At 41.2% G+C, this 18,288-nt stretch overlaps 1 protein-coding gene and 1 long non-coding RNA gene across 2 annotated transcripts in view; one reads left to right on the forward strand and one right to left on the reverse strand.

Annotated features, from left to right (window-relative positions):
- Positions 1-13,833, forward strand: part of tnfaip6 (tumor necrosis factor, alpha-induced protein 6) — a 54,953-nt gene extending 41,120 nt beyond the window's left edge. Inside the window, exons 4-6 of the mRNA XM_059647481.1 lie at positions 6,374-6,602; positions 7,810-7,850; positions 11,137-13,833. Coding sequence (XP_059503464.1) covers positions 6,374-6,602; positions 7,810-7,850; positions 11,137-11,264 — 398 coding nt within the window. The 3' untranslated portion in view covers positions 11,265-13,833. The remainder of the gene's footprint in view (positions 1-6,373; positions 6,603-7,809; positions 7,851-11,136) is intronic.
- Positions 5,624-17,475, reverse strand: LOC132209828 (uncharacterized). The gene is made up of 4 exons (XR_009445964.1): positions 17,062-17,475; positions 11,201-11,240; positions 8,148-8,198; positions 5,624-6,555 (listed from the first exon to the last, which is right to left on the reverse strand). It is a non-coding gene; the product is annotated as an uncharacterized LOC132209828 (long non-coding RNA).
- Between the last annotated feature and the right edge of the window lie 813 nt (positions 17,476-18,288).

Below are 18,288 nucleotides of genomic sequence, written 5' to 3' on the forward strand. Positions count from 1 at the left end.
TAGTAGTGTAGATGAGCAGAGAGATCTCGGTGTCCATGTACACAAATCCTTGAAAATTGCCACCCAGGTTGACAGGGCTGTTAAGAAGGCGTACAGTGTTTTAGCTTTTATTAATAGAGGGATCGAGTTCCGGAACCAAGAGGTTATGGTGAAGCTGTACAAAACTCTGGTGCGGCTGCACTTCGAGTATTGTGTACAGTTCTGGTCACCGCATTATAAGAAGGATGTGGAAGCTTTGGAAAGGGTGCAGAGGAGATTTACTAGGATGTTGCCTGGTATGGAGCGAAGGTCTTACGAGGAAAGGCTGAGGGATTTGAGGCTGTTTTCATTAGAGAGAAGAAGGTTGAGAGGTGACTTAATTGAAACATATAAAATAATCAGAGGGTTAGATAGGGTGGATAGGGAGAGCCTTTTTCCTAGGATGATGACGGCGAGCACGAGGGGGCATAGCTTTAAATTGAGGGGTGAAAGATATAGGACAGATGTCAGAGGTAGTTTCTTTACTCAGAGAGCAGTAAGAGAATGGAACGCTTTGCCTGCAACGGTAGTAGATTTGCCAACTTTAGGTACATTTAAGTCGTCATTGGACAAGCATATGCGCGTACATGGAATAGTGTAGGTTAAATGGACTTGAGATCGGTATGACAGGTCGGCACAACATCGAGGGCCGAAGGGCCTTTACTGTGCTGCAATGTTCTATGTTCTATGTTCTAAACCTTCTCTGTGCTTTATCCAGGACCAATGCGTCCTTCCTGTAATATGGTGACCAGAACTGCACACTATACTCCACTTGTGGTCTCACCAGTGTCTCATACAGTTTTATCATTATATCCCTACTTTCGTATTCTATACCTCTGCCAATGAAGGAGAGCATTCCACATGCCTTCTCTCACAAAACCTCATCTCTAAGGCTTTGGAGTAGATTTGTAGCTCGGGTTGTGGGTGTGGAGGTTGGTTGGTTCACTGACCTGGTTTCTTGTTTCACAGGCGTTTCATTACCCTGCTGAGTAACATCCTCAGTGCAGCCTCCGATTTACTATTCCATGTACGCGTCGGTGTGTTTTCCAGCCTGGTTTGTAAACTCTGGGGTCCATTAAGATAGATTGCCTCACTTCCGGTTTTCCTTTGAAGTGGAATCAATATGGGGTTGAGTTCAGTATGTTTATTCACAGTATGCTTTGTGCAGTGCCAGGCTTCTAGGAATTCTCATGCCTGTCTCTGCCTAGCATGTCCTAGGATTTTGGTGTTGTCCCATCCGAAGTGGTCATTCTCCTTGGCCGTATGGATTGAGATGAGATAGTATTGGTCGTGTCTTTTTGTAGGCAATTGGTGTTCATGTACTCTTATTGTTAGTTTTCTTCCTGTTCGTCCGATGTACTGTTTCTCACAGTTTCTGCAGGGGATCTTGTAGATGACATTGGTCCTGTCCATGGTGGGATGTGGGTCTTAATTTCGGGTGAGCAGTTGTCGTAGGGTTGACATAGGCTTGTGTGCCACTCTGATGCCCAGCAGTGGTAGGAGTCTTGTGGTGAGTTCTGATGTGTTCCTGATGTAGGGTAGTGTGATGAGTGTGTTGGGGCATGTAGTATCTTTCTGATGTTGTTCATATAGGCATCTTCTGACCCAGTGTTTTTGGATATCCATTACCCTTGAAAACCTGGAAGAAGTATTCCTCTTCCCCTTGTCATAGTTCCCTGTTGCTATAGTGTGTTGTTGCCCTTTTAAATAATGTTCGCACACAGCTTCGTTTGACTGTGCTGGGGTAGTTACTGTTCAAGTTCTGTACGTGGTCTGTGTGTGTGGCTTTTCAGTGTATTTTGGTTTGCAGTTCCCCATTTGTCTTGCGCTCTACCATGACGTCCAGGAATAGTAGCTGTTTGTTCTTCTCCTCCTCTCTGGTGAATTTTATTCTGGTGAGGGTGTTGTTTATAAGTTTGTGTGTCTCCTCCAATTTGGTCTGTTTACTGATGACAAAGGTGTCATCTACAGCTCGGCAACCCAACCAAACCTCAAAACCTTATCTATCTGCATTGTTATCTTTTGGATCCGTGCACCTGTAAATGAAGATCTCTCACTTCATCTACACCTCTTTGTGTATTCCCAATATATTGTGTATTCCCTTCTACTGTTTGACCTCCCTAAAGGCATTACCTCGCACTTATCAGAGTTGAACTCCATCTGCCACTTTCATGCCCATGCCACCAGCCCATCTATAACTATTTGGACTTTACAGCCATATTCTACATTATACACTACACCTCTATTTTTGCGTTGCCTGCACATATCTCAACTGTGACTCCACTTTGTTCATGTCCCAATCGTTTATATAGAAAACAAATAGCAAGGGTCCGAAAGACCAGCCCTGTGGAACAACACTTGATCCAGCTTTCCATTCACAAAGGCAACCATCACCAATTCCCTTCATTTCCTGTTATGCTGAATTCTGGATCCAATTCAACACATCACCCTGTATCCCTTGGGCTTTTACTTTTTTGACCAATCTGCCATGTGGGATCTTGTCAAATGCCTTACTAAAATCCATGTAGACAACATCCGCAGCACTTCCCTCATTGATCCTCCTTGTCGCTTCCTCAAAGATCTCAATCAAATTTGTTAGGCATGCCGTTCTGATAACAAAGCAACACTGACTATCCCTGACTAGTCCATGCCTTTCAAAATGACAATTTATCCAATCTCTCAGGATTGATTCTAACAATTTGCCCAGCACCAACATAAGACTAATTTGCCTACTATTGTTTGGCATTTCCTTTTTACCCTTTTTAAACAAAAGAGTCACATTTGCATTCCTTCATTCCTCTAGCACTTCACCTGCGTCTGGTTAAGATTGGAAATTAATCATCAGAGCATCTGCTATTTCCTCCCTGACCTCCTTCAACATCCTAATGAAAAACCCATCTAGCTGTGGGGTGACATACCCACTTCAAAGATTCCAACTCCTCTCTTGTTATGGTTGTTTTTCCAATGTTTATCACTGCTCATCTTGGATAACTGTATCCACATTGTCCCCTTCCTTATGAATGCGGAAACGAAAAAAATCTTTTAAAATTCCTCCCACAACCTCTGCATCTCCACACAAGGTCCCTTATTCATCTTTCATAGGTCCGACTTTTCCCTTACTCATCCTTTTGCTTTTTATATATTAGTGAAACATCTTTGAGTTTTCCCTCTTGTGTTTACCTTGTCTACTCCTGTTACATTATAGTCTGTTAGATGTACCCTATCTATTCATTGTGGGGCAATGCTCAATTCCATTGGTAAGGTTTTAAATTAGTTTGACCAGGGGATGGGAACCAAAGTGTAGGTTTAGTTGGTTCAGATTCAGATCAGGAGGTGGAATGTAGAACATTAGTTAGTGATGTAGATAGTGATTCAGAAAAACAAAAGAAATGAGGATTAAAAGCATCCAGCAAAGGCAATTGACGGATTTGAGCTGTTTATACTTCAATGCAAGGATTATTACAAGGAAGGCAAATGTACTAAAAGAACAGACAGACACATGGCAACACAGTGTTATTGCTTTAATAGAAAATTTGTTCAAGGAGTGGCAACATTGGCAGCTCAATATCCCTGGATATAGAGTTTTCAAGCAGGATAGGGTGGGTGGAAAAAGGTGGGGGGGTGGGGGGGGGGTGCGGAATAGCAGTATTGGTTAAAGAATCTTTCCAAACTCTCAACCACTTCCATCCAAAAGGACAAGGGCAGCAGATAATGAAATGTGGAGCTGGATGAACACAGCAGGCCAAGCAGCATCTTAGGAGCACAAAAGCTGTCATTTCGGGCCTAGACCCTTCATCAGAAATGGGGGAGGGGGAGAGGGGTCTGAAATAAACGGGTAGAGAGGGGGAGGAGAAGATAAGTGGAGAGGAGGCAGATGAGTTAAAGGGGCGGGGATGGAGCCGGTAGAGGTGAGTGTAGGTGGGGAGGGGATAGGTTAGTCCGGGGAGGACAGACAGGTCAACGGGGCCGGATGAGGTTAGTGGGTAGGAAATGAAGGTGCAGCTTGAAGTGGGAGGAAGGGATAGTGAGAGGAAGAACAGGTTACGGAGGCGGGGACAAGGTGGGGTGGTTTTGGGATGCAGTGGGGGGAGGGGAGATTTTGAAGCTTGTGAAATCCACATTGATACCATTGGGCTGCAGGGTTCCCAAGCGGAATATAAGTTGCTGTTCCTGCAACCTTCGGGTGGCATCGTTGTGGCACTGAAGGAGGCCCATGATGGACATGTCATCTAAAGAATGGGAGGGGGAGTTGAAATAGTTTGCGGCTGGGAGGTGCAATTGTTTATCGCGAACTGAGCATAGGTGTTCTGCAAAGCGGTCCCCAAGCCTCCGCTTGGTTTCCCCAATGTAGAGGAAGCCACACCGGGTACAGCAGATGCAGTATACCACATTGGCAGATGTGCAGGTGAACATCTGCTTGATGTGCAAAATCTTCTTGGGGCCTGGAATGGAGGTGAGGGAGGAGGTGTGGGGGCAAGTGTAGCACTTCCTGCAGTTGCAGGAGAAAGTGCCAGGTGTGGTGGGGTTGCAGGGGAGTGTGGAACGGACAAGGAAGTCACGGAGAGAGTGGTCCCTCCAGAAAGTAGACGAGGGTGGGGATGGAAAAATATTTTTGGTGGTGGGGTTGGATTGTAGATGGTGGAAGTGTTGGAGGATGATGCGCTGGATCCAGCAGGTATGTCAGATCACAGAACATAGAACATAGAACATTACAGCACAGTACAGGCCCTTCAGCCCTCGATGTTGTGCCAACCCGTCATACCGATCTCAAGCCCATCTAATCTACACTATTCCATGTACGTCCATATGCTTATCCAATGATGACTTAAATGTACTTAAAGTTGGCAAATCTACTACCATTGCAGGCAAAGCGTTCCATTCTCTTACTACTCTGAGTAAAGAAACTACCTCTGACATCTGGCTTATATCTTTCACCCCTCAATTTAAAGCTATGCCCCGTCGTGCTCGCCGTCACCATCCTAGGAAAATGGCTCTCCCTATCCACCCTATCTAACCCTCTGATTATTTTATATGTTTCAATTAAGTCACCTCTCAACCTTCTTCTCTCTAATGAAAACAGCCTCAAGTCCCTCAGCCTTTCCTCATAAGACCTTCCCTCCATACCAGGCAACATCCTAGTAAATCTCCTCTGCACCCTTTCCAAAGCTTCCACATCCTTCTTATAATGCAGTGACCAGAGCTGTACACAATACTCAAAGTGCGGCCGCACCAGAGTTTTGTACAGCTTCACCATAACCTCTTGGTTCCGGAACTCGATCCCTCTATTAATAAAAGCTAAAACACTGTACGCCTTCTTAACAGCCCTGTCAACCTGGGTGGCAACTTTCAAGGATCTGTGTACATGGACACCGAGATCTCTCTGCTCATCTACACTACTAAGAATATTACCATTAGCCCAGTACTTTGCCTTCCGGTTACTCCTACCAAAGTGCATCACCTCACACTTGTATGCATTAAACTCCATTTGCCAACTCTCAGCCCAGCTCTGCAGCTTATCTATGTCTTTCTGCAACCTACAGCATCCTTCGTCACTATCCACAACTCCACCGACCTTAGTGTCGTCTGCAAATTTACTAACCCATCCTTCTTCGCCCTCATCCAGGCCATTTATAAAAATGACAAACAGCAGTGGACCCGACACCGATCCTTGCGATACACCACTAGTAACTGGTCTCCAGGATGAACATTTCCAATCAACTACCACCCTCTGTCTTCTTTCAGCAAGCCAATTTCCAATCCAAACTGCTATATCTCCCACAATTCCATTCCTCCGCATTTTGTACATGGCTGATCTGACAATCCTGAACTCCACTTCTCCATAACTCTTGGTTCCTTTACTGATTAATAATCATCCTATTGCACAGGAAAGGCAATAATTGTTTTTGACATTTTTTTATATTCCTGGCAGGTTACAGTACATACATCTCTTCAGCCCACACTGTATTTTTAATCCCTCACATAACAGCCACAATCTGGAGGGGGTTAGCACACAGGAGATGGTTCAGGTTTTTGTCATGTATCACTTCTTTTGAAATGTTTCTTTTGAATTCTTTTGACACCCTTTTATGCAGCATTCCACAGTCTATCTTGAGGCTGAGGGCAATCCAAACGGGAATTATCCAGACAGTCACTGAATTATATTTCAGCCATGTCTGGCTCATATGTGCCTTTTTTTAAAACAAACAACCAAAGCAACTTATCAGGCTTAAAAGTTCAGCTATGTCCATAAACAATTCAGAATTCTGATCTGTTGCCATGGCAATATTTTTCATAGAAGCATTTTTCAAGTTTATTGCAGAGTATAATTCCTTTGCATTTATTTTCTGCTCTTCAGCAAAACAATGTGGTGGGGTTCTAACAGATCTGGAACGAATTATCAAATCTCCAAATTTCCCAGATGAATATGAGGATCAGCAGGTCTGTTACTGGCACATCCGACTTAAGTACAAGCAACGCATCCATTTACGGTTTCTGGAATTTGATGTAGAAGATGACCCATCTTGCTTGTCTGACTACCTGGAAATATATGACAGTTATGATGATTTGCTAGGCTTTGTTGGCAGGTAAATGTTTATTGGGATGGTGGGATAATAGTGTGCTAGAATAGCATTGTAATGATACAGTGATACAGGGCAAACATTAAATCTTTCCAGTTTCACTTAGATTTAATTTTTGTAAATAAATATGCAAAAGAACAAATGAATCAGGATCCAAATTAGTCCATTCAGCCCCTTGTGACTGCTCTACCACTCAATAAGAGCTGCTTGGTCTCACCAATGTTCTGTATTTCTGAAGCATACCCTCCTTACTCTAACATTCACTTCCTCTCATAATTTAGCATTCCATTAATCTTCTTCATTATTTGATGTACAAAATTAATATTTTGTAATGCATGCATTAGAACATCTAAATCCATCTATACCTTGGAATTATGTTCAGTTGTTTTCCATTTAGGTAATGCTCTGTTTTTTATTCTTCTTACCAGATATCACATTTTCCTATATTATACCCCATCCACCAGTTTACTCCTTACCCACACCCCCACCCAATCTTCTGCATAAAAACCAACATTTTCCTAGCTCCCATCAGTTCTGAGGATGGGTTACTCAACCAAAACCTTAACTCTGATTTTTCTCTACAGATGATGCCAAACCTGGTGACCTTACCCGGCAACTTTTGTTTTTGTCTCTGATTTACAGCACTGGAGTTCTTTCAGTTTATTTTTCAATATAAATTGTAAAGTTTCTATGGATCTTCAAAGCTCACATCCTGCCAATCAGAAAATGGTCCATTTGTGCATACTCTGTTGTGTGCCAGCCAAACTTTTATCCATTCTAACATGTTACCTTCAACATCATGTGTTTCTACTTCGTGCAAAGATTTTTCATGGGGCATCTTGTCAAATGACTTCTAGAACTCAAGAATCCATGTTGACAGACTCCGCTTTATTCACGCATGTTACTACTTCAAGAAAATCTAATAATTGATTAAACATGATTACCCTTTCATGTAACAATGTTGACTGCATGATTACCTTGAATGTTTCTAACCACTTAATGATTGATCCTAAATCCATAAACATATAAGGTTCTTATCAGTAACTTAACTGTAACAGTGTTCCCACATTTGAAGATATACTTCAAGTTAAAATGTGTCTCTGATTATTTTTCAGACTGGAAATCCAAGTTGCAGTTTTAAATTTATATTTTTACTAGTGAACTTTCCATTTCAACTGCTAAATTTCAAACTTCCTATTTTGTATGTTTTCAGGTTTTGTGGAAACAAATTACCAAGTGACATCATCAGTACAGGTAACTGTACAATTTAATAACGCTTTGTAAGAAGTTGTGTTGAACTAGAAATATTTCTCAGTGTTAGAATTTTATGATGTCAACTCTCTTCAAGAATTGTTGAATAAAATTCATACTTTCTTTATATAGTACTGCATAAAAAATGCTCAAGGTATTTCTGACATTGATATCTGAACAAATCTTCCATTACTACAAGTACATATTGTGCCAGTTTAATTACAAACCACAGATGCACTGGGTCCTAATAAAATATTAATCCAATACAACTGTAGAAAATGAACGCCTTAGTTTAGTTACCTCAAACAGATTGCTGTTGTGATCTAAGGAGCAGCTTTCATCGCCAAGCAACTTCAAACCAATTTTTCACATGCAGGGAAGAAAGAGATTGATCTTAAAAATGTGAATGAACATTAATCCCTTTGCTTTCTGAATTAAAACGTAATGTTAGATAAAGTAGTATCGAAGTGGCATGGCACTCAGCTCTGAACCCAACAAATTTTGCATGATGCAGTCAGAGGTCAGTCCAACTTGCATATAACAGATAAAACTTGATTTCAAGACTTATCTAACTGACACGCACAAAATGCAAACATCATAGAAAATAACTACAGAAGTATGACATTTTGGCAAACACATCTTTACTAGTTGGCTCTTCAGCTGAAACAATCAACAACATAATTTCAGTGCTGGTAACAATGGTAATGCGGGGATTCCACAGCACTCAAAAAAAAATTGGACAATTTAAATGAACAGAGCATTGATATAGTTGGGGAAAAATGGCAGCATTTGGTGTGAGCTTGCTTTCAAAGTATATTTTACCTGATGTTGCAATGCTAGTTTTATCTCCTGCAGCATAAGAAACTGGCATGGGTATTATGACACTGAAAGATCCAAAGGACACTTATTACAGTTATTATATTTCATTGCTCAGGCATAAAAGTGTCTGGGCTAATATTAAGCTACGTGTTTAAAACAGAGGAGACTGCTTCCATTACACTGTCACACTTAAAACGATCAACGTAAAATGTAGCACAGGATCTGTATATCTTCAGGACATTTGCTGTGATAGAGTGACGAATATTTTCCAGCTACATCTCAAGCATGGGATTTTCAATGGCCTACCACAATGGTTTTATGCTTTTGTCCTGAAGTAATGCATCAATGACATGGCATTTCCTTGTCCTAAAGAACATTCTTAAAGGGTCTAATTGGCAGAACAGTGATTGCTAGTTCAATTACCCTCTTTTCTCCTCTTCAATGACCCTCTCCAATATAATTATAATGATCTGCAAAGTGCACCAAGTAACAAAATCTATAACAGATGTGATTTGCCTCACCTCAATCAGCTTTTCTTTGAACCTGTAAAGCATGTGGGATCCAAGGACACAAGGCACAAAAATGCAGGAAATCTGGTTCCAAAGGCCAAGGCAGGCCCCAGATAAAAAGCACAGCTGACTAACAATGTTGGTTTTACAAAAACTTATTAGATTCAGGAAAAGTTCCTTTCGATCAGAAAATAGCTAATGTAACCTCTTCATTCAAAAAAGGAGAGAGCAGAAAGCAGAAAACCAGAGGTCAGTTAGCTTAACATTCTTAAGGAATATGTTAGAAGCTATTATTAAAGATGTTACAATAAGACACTTGGAAAAGTTCAAGGTAACCAGGCAGAGCCAACATGTTTTTACCAAAGGGAAGTTGTGTTTAACTGAATAATTGAAATTCTTTGCGGAAGTAACTTGTGCTTTGGATGAAAGGGAACCAGTAGATGTATTATATTTAGATTTCCAGAATGCATTTTAATAAGATGCCACATCAAAGTTATTGTGTAAAATAAAAGTTCATGGTGTAGGGATAACATGTTGGCATTGATGGAAGATTGGCTGGCTAAGTGGGAGTGCAGCATAGGAATAAAAGGGTCATTTCAGGTTGCTAAGATGTTGTGAGTGGTGTGCCACAAGTATTGATGCTGGGCCTTCAACACTTTGCAATTTATATAAATGTTTTGATTGAAAGGACTGAAAGCATGGTAGCTAAATTTGCAGATGACACAAACATAGGTTTGCAGGAGGTTAGTATGAAGGTCCAGCAAGTTATTCAGGAAGGTGAGGGGAATTGAATGCAAGAAAAGGAGGCTATGCTTCACTTATATAGGGCATTGGTGCGGCCACATCTGGAGCACTGAATACAATACTGATCACTGACCAAGTTAATCTGTTGGATCGTGGAGCAGGCTTGAAGGGCCTGATATTGTTCCTTGTTGAAAGATTTGTATCTTTAAATCCTCAGGTCACATGCTCGGATACAGTGATGATATCATGAGCAGATTCACGCTAACATACTACACTTAAGACATAACACGATAACATTGACAGCATTGGAGAAAAACAGCGTTAGCTAAATAAAACAACCAGTTGCTGTAACCGTCCCTGCCTTTAGCATTTGGTGGTACCCACTTGTGCCAGGAGAAAGGTAATAGGAATTCAAAGTCTTGCATCCATCAGGTTTTGGTAGCATTAGTTTCAAAGAAACTCCTGTTAGCTCCCTCCTCACAATCAGTAGTTCCAGCATAGAAAAAAGCTCAGTGTTCTAGCATAATAGAGCTTTCCCCCAATTTCTGCCCTATTGCCCTCAAAAGTGGAGTGATGAGAGAATTTGGGCCAATTATTCTAACCTTATTTTCTTCTCTTTCATGGAGTCAGAGATGTACAGCACAGAAACAGACCCTTCAGTCCAACGCATCCATGCTGACCAGATATCCTAAATTAATCTAGTCTCATTTGCGAGCATTTGGCTGATATCCCTCTGAACTCTTCCTATTCGTATACCCAAACAGAAGTCTTTTAAACGTACCAGCCTCCAACACTTCCTCTGGCATCTCATTCCATGCATGAATCACCTTCCTTGTATATTTTTGTATTCTCCCATTACACATACGTATTTGAGTGTATTTCAAACATTGTTGTCTTTATCATTATAAAACTCCAACTGTTCATGATCTGTATAAAGGAGCTTGGAACTCCTCTGTGAGCATCTTTAATTAAGCCTTATATTTCTCCAGTTGTATAGAACACTATCCACAAGAGCATAAATCATTCTATGGATGCTCAATCCTTCTATGGATGGTCAAAATTTCCTACTCACTTGTGTGATTAGTTCATTAAATTTTGATTCTGCTACAAAAATAGAAAAATAATGATAATGAACTTACTGTCAGCTTTTCACTCATTTGTAAAGTAAATTACTACCAAGAAATTAATTCACCAATTTTATTTTCCTTCTATCACAGGCAATGTTATGACTCTGAAGTTCTTGTCCGATTCTTCAGTTACAGCAAAAGGTTTCCAACTTACCTACAAGGCCATCATTCTGCATGCTCCAGCTTCAACTGACCTGACAGAAGACAGCAGAAGTTAAATAAATTACCCTGTTTCCTAGGCAGTCAAATCAAATTCACTTTGGAATGAATTCAATTAATTGTCTCAAAAGTGATCAAAGATAACCTTGGAATCTCTTATATCTAACAATTATAGTCTTAACCTAGCATTTTGAAAGTGATGCATCAAACACAAACTTGATTTAGATTTAGCTTTTCTTGACAGTAGAATTCCTTAAATTTTCTACATTTTCTCTATACTTGGTCACAAAATAATGCACAAGACTAGCTACTGACAGAAAGCTTGTGTGTGCAACTATCTAGGAATGTTCAATGCCCCTCTATCTAATACTCAATTATCTTATTTAAAAGATAGTCTGTCTAATTTAATAAGCATCAATAAACAAGCACTACCAATTCCTATATGCTTCAATCCCTGAGTGCCTGGAAATCAGAAGCATCGAGCATTCCTTTAATATATTTATCTTGTTTTTGCCAAACAGTGCCCAGTTAACTTGCTATTACCTCTAGCTGCAAATGCATCTTAAAGTTGTGCTTCATACAAAATATTTTTGAAATATATTTTCTATTTGTTATTAAGAAATGTTTTCAAAGCAGTTATTTATGCAGAAACCGAACTCCTAAGCTTACAGTTTAGATTCCAGTAAAATATTCAAATAACTAGTTATTCTTACTCTTCCAAAATTATTAATTCAATTATAGAATTGTGCCTATCACAATTGAATCTAACCAATGGGAAAATCTTAATTGTAACAACTGTGAGGAAACTTATTTCAAATTTACATTAAATTTACACTAAGGCGATAAGTTGCACATACAAACATGACTGTTGCCTGCAACCATCCAGCTTGGAAAGACAGTAAAAGTAGATTCGGAAATACATAAAAGTTCTATATTTTGGTGGTTGTCTGTACAGAAACAGATAGAATACTGCGTCCAGTTCTGGGCGCCCTATTATAGGAAAGATGTGGATGCTTTGGAGAGGGTTCAGAGGAGGTTTACCAGGATGCTGCCTGGACTGGAGGGCTTATCTTATGAAGAGAGGTTGACTGAGCTCGGTCTCTTTTCATTGGAGAAAAGGAGGAGGAGAGGGGACCTAATTGAGGTATACAAGATAATGAGAGGCATAGATAGAGTTGATAGCCAGAGACTATTTCCCAGGGCAGAAATGGCTAGCACGAGGGGTCATAGTTTTAAGCTGGTTGGTGGAAAGTATAGAGGGAAGGTCAGAGGCAGGTTCTTTACGCAGAGAGTTGTGAGAGCATGGAATGCGTTGCCAGCAGCAGTTGTGGAAGCAAGGTCATTGGGGTCATTTAAGAGACTGCTGGACATGTATATGGTCACAGAAATTTGAGGGTGCATACATGAGGATCAATGGTCGGCACAACATTGTGGGCTGAAGGGCCTGTTCTGTGCTGTACTGTTCTATGTTCTATGTTCTAAATGGAGATCAACTGGCAATAGCAAGGACCAGAAGATCTCCTTCCTGTTTCCTTCTCATCATCTCCAAAAGCCAGCTTTGGTTATAAAGCAAATTGGTAATGCATCCATTCATTGAAACTCAAGGATTCTACAGATTTCAAGACATTGTAAACAGCTATGGTCTCAAGCTCAACTATAACAACTCAAGAACTGAAATAAGTTTTTAAAATCTTTGTACTGAAGTAGATACTCTCTCCTTTTTAAACTGTATACCTGTGCTTGTGTTTTGTGCTGCATTTACGATATTTCTTGAGGTTAGCAAGTAACAACATTTTTCATTCCTTCACTCAGAAGAAACTTGAAATTGGCTTAACTTGATTACTACTAAATTTTAATCGAAGGTTGAAATAGCTGCATGATGATAATAACTAGAACTCCCAAGCATTGGGGTTCACTCCTCCTCATTATACCATCTTTAGGTATGGATACACTAAAAGATAGAGCAATTCAATCGAATGATAATTTCTGTGAGTTGAGAAGTGATTTTCTCCAGCTATATTAGATCAATTGGTGGATAAAACATTACATGGGAAGCGTGCAAAGAGCAGTTCATTTGGATTCAGACTAGATATATCTGCGTGTTGGGGAAAGGAAGGGTGTCCAAAGCTAACACTCCAAAGATGACTCAAGAATATACAAATCTGTACCTACACAAGTCAATGAAGATGGCAGGGCATGTAAAGAAGGACCTAAAATGTCAGTCAAGGTCTCTGGATTTATAAATAAAGTTTTAAAGCAATTATATTTTGCCAAATCTTCATAAAACATTGAGCTAAAGCACTGTGACATCTCTTATTACCACATTTTAGAGAAGATATCAAGTCTTTGGAGTATTCAGTGGGAATTTTCCAGAATGGTACCATGAGTGCAAGTCTTCTGTTCCACTGATAGAGAAACAGGGGCAGTTCTCAATAACACAGAGAGATTTGATACAATGATACATGTTTTGATTGTATAAATGAAGAGTAACTGTTTCTAGTGATACATTAACAAATATTATCCGTTAATAAATGGATATAGATATTACATAGTTGATAAAATAAACAGAGATGACATTACAAAAACAAAATGAGGTTATCATCTGGAGTGTATTCCTAGAAAGGGTGACAGAGACAGATTCAATGATAACATTCAAAAGCTACTCAGTTGAATATTTGAATTAGAAAAAAAATACTCCAGTTATTGAGAAATTGTAGGGCAGTGGAGCTAATTTCAAAGAGTCAGCCTAGGCACAATGTTTTGAATGGGCTCGTTCTATGTTATACCATTGTAAGATACTTTGAGGGGAATTCAATGCTTTCTCCTGAGGTGAGTTTGAGATGGGAGGAAGAGGAGGGAATTGGATTGGAAGATGTGGGTGGGTACTATGCTGAATTCCTGTCTCTGCCCTGATTAAAATTGGGGTGAGAAACCTCATTGAGAACTTCTTGCCCTGATGCCAAGTGAAGCCATTAAGTGGGTAGTAATACCCACTTACAGTTTACAATTGTTATCATTCAACCAGTTGAACAGGGGAGAAGTTGCCACACAGAACTTCTGAAAAGCAAACTCTTGTCAGGTTTGCTTGTATAGTCCAGGTAGAGGAAAATGGAAGGGTGTGAGTGTCCTCCATTGTTAGTCACTCATGCTGACAAGTGCTACCCCCTGACATTTCCTCTAACCTCTTGACACCCCTCTCTCCCAAGTGATTCCTATGCAGCAATCTCCATTTGGCCCTCTCTCTCACCTGAGGCGTGGGTCTCTTGCTGATTCTCTGCTCTTGGATACATTGCGAGTGGCTAACACCACATTCACATTGCTGCTACCTGCAATGGAGAGCTGCCAGTGTCTGATCAGCCAGGAGCTCATGAGGGTCCCTGATCACAGTGAAAGCCTTCCATTGGTCACTTACACACCTAGGAAGCACTTGACATAGTGGGCTTTTCCCAAAGAAAGTACTGTAGTCCGATGGCTCTTTAGCTTGCGAGTGAGACTCACACCACTTGAACTGAATCCACTTTTATGTAGGAAATAGATAGATTGCTGAAGGAGGCACAATGAATGGTATGTTGGGTGGTGGTAAAAAGGCGGCTAGTAGTCAAATAATCAGAGGTACTGAAGAGGGGAGTGAAATTGGATAATAAAGGAGAGAGGAAGGGGATGAATGCCAATGAAGAGGAAGGAAATGCAGGCAAAATGCTAATATTGATTTTGTCTTTAATGGGCCTACCTTTCAATTCCTAAAAGGCTTAGGTAACATGTAAGAACAAAGCATCCTATTTGACAATGCAGATGATGGTTATGAAAATGAATGTGTATGGTATAAGTATGAGATTGCTAATTCCAAATAAGAATTCACATACTTTGTAAATTTTTTCATAAAAGCTCAGCAGGTCTGGCAGCATCACTGGAGAGAAATCAGAGTTAATGTTTTGAGTCCGGTGTCCCTTCTTCAGAACTGATAGTATTAGGGAAGTGTTGATTTTTATGCAAAAGATACGATGGGAGAAATTAAGAGTCGACAATAGGTGGAGATTGAGCCCAAGGAGAGAGAACAATTGGGTAAACAAAGTAGTGGATAACCATTAGCTTAGGCAAATGAATAGCTACTGATGGGGACATTTGGTGGCTAACAATAGGTGTGTGTAATAGCAGACCATGTGATAATAAGGTCTAGCGTGTGAAAGTTGGAGTAAGAACATGGAAAAGGTGCCTCAAGCCCTAAAGTTGTAGAACTTGATATTGAGTCCTAAAGACTGTAGAGATCCCAACGGGAAAACGAGATGCTGTTCTTCCAGATTATGCTCAGCTTTGCTGGCGCACTGCAGGAAGCATGAGACAGAGATGTTGATTTGGTTTGATATGTTGTTGTCACATGCATCTGGGTACAGTGAAAAGTCATGTCTTGTGAGCTGCAGTTAGATCATACTGAAAAAGGGCATACAGACCACAGAGTGCCTAGATGCAGCAAGACATACAAGGTTACAACTGCACAGAAGGTGTCAATTCCGCCAGCTCTACTCCCTCTGACCTTATGGACATGCTAAATTTCCTAAGCATCCTGAGGAAGAGGCATTGTTGTGCCTTCTTGACTGTTGCTTCTATGTGGATCGCCCAGGACAGAATGTTGGTTATTGTCCCAATCATCTCCACCTCAGCTCCCTTGATGTTGACAGGTGCACGTCCTCCTCCAGCAAACAAGATGGCGCGTTGAAGTGGCAGGCAACTGCCAGCTCAGGGTCTGCGAAGTGACCACCTGAGTGATTGTCAGCCTAAACTTGCTGCAGTAAGGTCATCCCACATGGATGTGGCAGATATCTTAAGGATACTACTCAGTAAAACAACAATTTTTTTTCCTGGCTCCAGACCCATTTCAAAATCACAAGACAATGACTAATTTAACATGAAAGGTCAGTTAGGTTATGCTGTTTAACTACTTCCTTTGGCTAGGAGCAAAAACAGAGTTGCTGGAAAAGCTCAGCAGGTCTGGCAGCATCTGTGGAAAAGAAAACAGAGTTAACGTTTCAGGTCCAGTGACCCTTCCTCAGAACCGGACCCGAAACATTAGCTCTGTTTTCTCCTTCACAGATGCTGCCAGACCTGCTGAGCTTTTCCAGCAACTCCATTTTTGTTCCTGATTTACAGCATCCGCAGTTCTTTTGGTTTTTATTTAGTATTTTTCCTTTGGCTAGGAGTTCTATTTTAAATATAAGAGGACACCAATTTAAAAGAGAGGAGGAAGCACTTTTTCTCTTAGATGACTGAATCTTTGGCACTTCCTTCCTCAAACAGCAGTGGATGTAGAATTTTTAAGTATTTTTAAGGCAGATGCAGAAAGAGATTCTTGATTACTAAGGGGATTAAAGATTTTCAGGGACATGCAGAGATGTAGAGTTGAGGTGAAAATCAGCTCAGCTATGACCTTCTTGATTGGCAAAGCAGGCTCAAACGGCTCAGCGTCTTGTTCTTGTTCATTGATCATATGAACAGTTGAGGGCTTTAACACTGATCCTTGAGGGACACCACTAGTCCTATCCTAATTCTACGATCTGCACTTTATCCTAGACTGTGCTGCTCACTTTCCTAAATGAATCAATCCTCCAATGCCATCCTGAGCTTGAACTTTAGTCAGCAATATGTAAGACCTTATGTCTCACACATTCATGAGGGGCTTTATCAAATGCCTTCTGGAAGCTCAAATAACTTTGCTGACAGGGAATTCACTCCCCTGCTTGACAGCTTGTGGGGTGATTGGAGTTTTTTTTAAGATTAACTTGTGAGACCCAGGTGTTGCTGCCTGGGCCTAGCATTTATTGCCCATCCTTAGTTGCCTTTGAGAAGGTGGTGGTGAGCTACCTTTTTCAAATGATGGAGTTCATGTGCTGTTGGTACATGATGTTGTTAAGGAGGAAATTCCACGAATTTGACCCAGCAAAAGCGAAGCACTAGTGATATATTTTCAAGTCAGGATGGTGAGCGGCTTAGAGGGGAACTTGAAGGTCGCGGTGTGTCCATTTATTTGCTGCCCTTCTAGATGGATGTGGTCGTCAATTTGGAAACTGATGTCTCAGGATCTTTGGCAAATTTCTACAGTGCATCTTGTAGATAGTATACTTTGTGCATCTGTGGTAGAGGGATTAGATGTTTATGGATACCAATTAAACGGACTGCTCTGTTCTGGATGGTGTCAAGCTTCTTGAGTGTTGCTGGAGCTGCAGTTGCCCAGGCGAAGTCCGGAGTATTCCATCACATTCCTGAGAAAGCAACTCCCTGCACAAGTTCAAGAGCAAAAGGAAGGGAAGTTAATTTCCGAACATGGCCCAGCATCAGCCAGGCCACAAAGGGCCCTAGAACACAGTACTTCCCAATAGACCTATTTGGAGATGTCGTTATGTATCTGCAGAGCAGGTGACACTTGAAGCAGGTACCTCTAGGCTCAGAGGTGGAGGAACTACCACTGCAGCACAAGAGCCATTCAAATTTTACCATGCACGATTCCACCCTCAGGCGACTGTGCAGTGTTTGCACATTCTCCCCGTGTCTGTATGTGGGTTTCCTCCAGGTGCTCCGGTTTCCTCCCACAGTCCAAAGATGTGCAGACTAGGTGGATTGGCTGGGCTAAATTCCTGCAGTGTCCAGGGGCATTTAGGTTAGGTGGGTTAGACATGGGAAATGCAGGGGTAGGGGAGTGGGTCTGGGTGGGATGCTCTTTGAAGGGGCTGTGTGACTTGGGGGGCCGAATGGCCTGTTTTCATACTGCGGGGATTCTATGATTCACCGTGAATGGGATCCAACCTTGTGCCCCTCAGAACATGACTTCTGAAGAAGAGTCTTACTGGAATAAAATCGTTGTCTGTCTGTCTCTCTGGTGGCAGAGTTTCTTCCAGCAATTTCTGTCTATGGTTCCCCCAACACTGAGTTGTAGTTACGGTTCGGGATCACTAGTCCAATTGTATTACCATAGTTTCATCCACACACACGACTCCGAACTCCGAACCAACACCCAGGGAGACAAGTGGCCTTCACCAAGGCGCATGCGCGCTGACCAACAGTCAACTTTCCATCCAACTCTTTATTGAGCGA

Source organism: Stegostoma tigrinum, chromosome 7 (genome assembly GCF_030684315.1).
Source record: "Stegostoma tigrinum isolate sSteTig4 chromosome 7, sSteTig4.hap1, whole genome shotgun sequence".
NCBI classification, from domain to species: domain Eukaryota; kingdom Metazoa; phylum Chordata; class Chondrichthyes; order Orectolobiformes; family Stegostomatidae; genus Stegostoma; species Stegostoma tigrinum.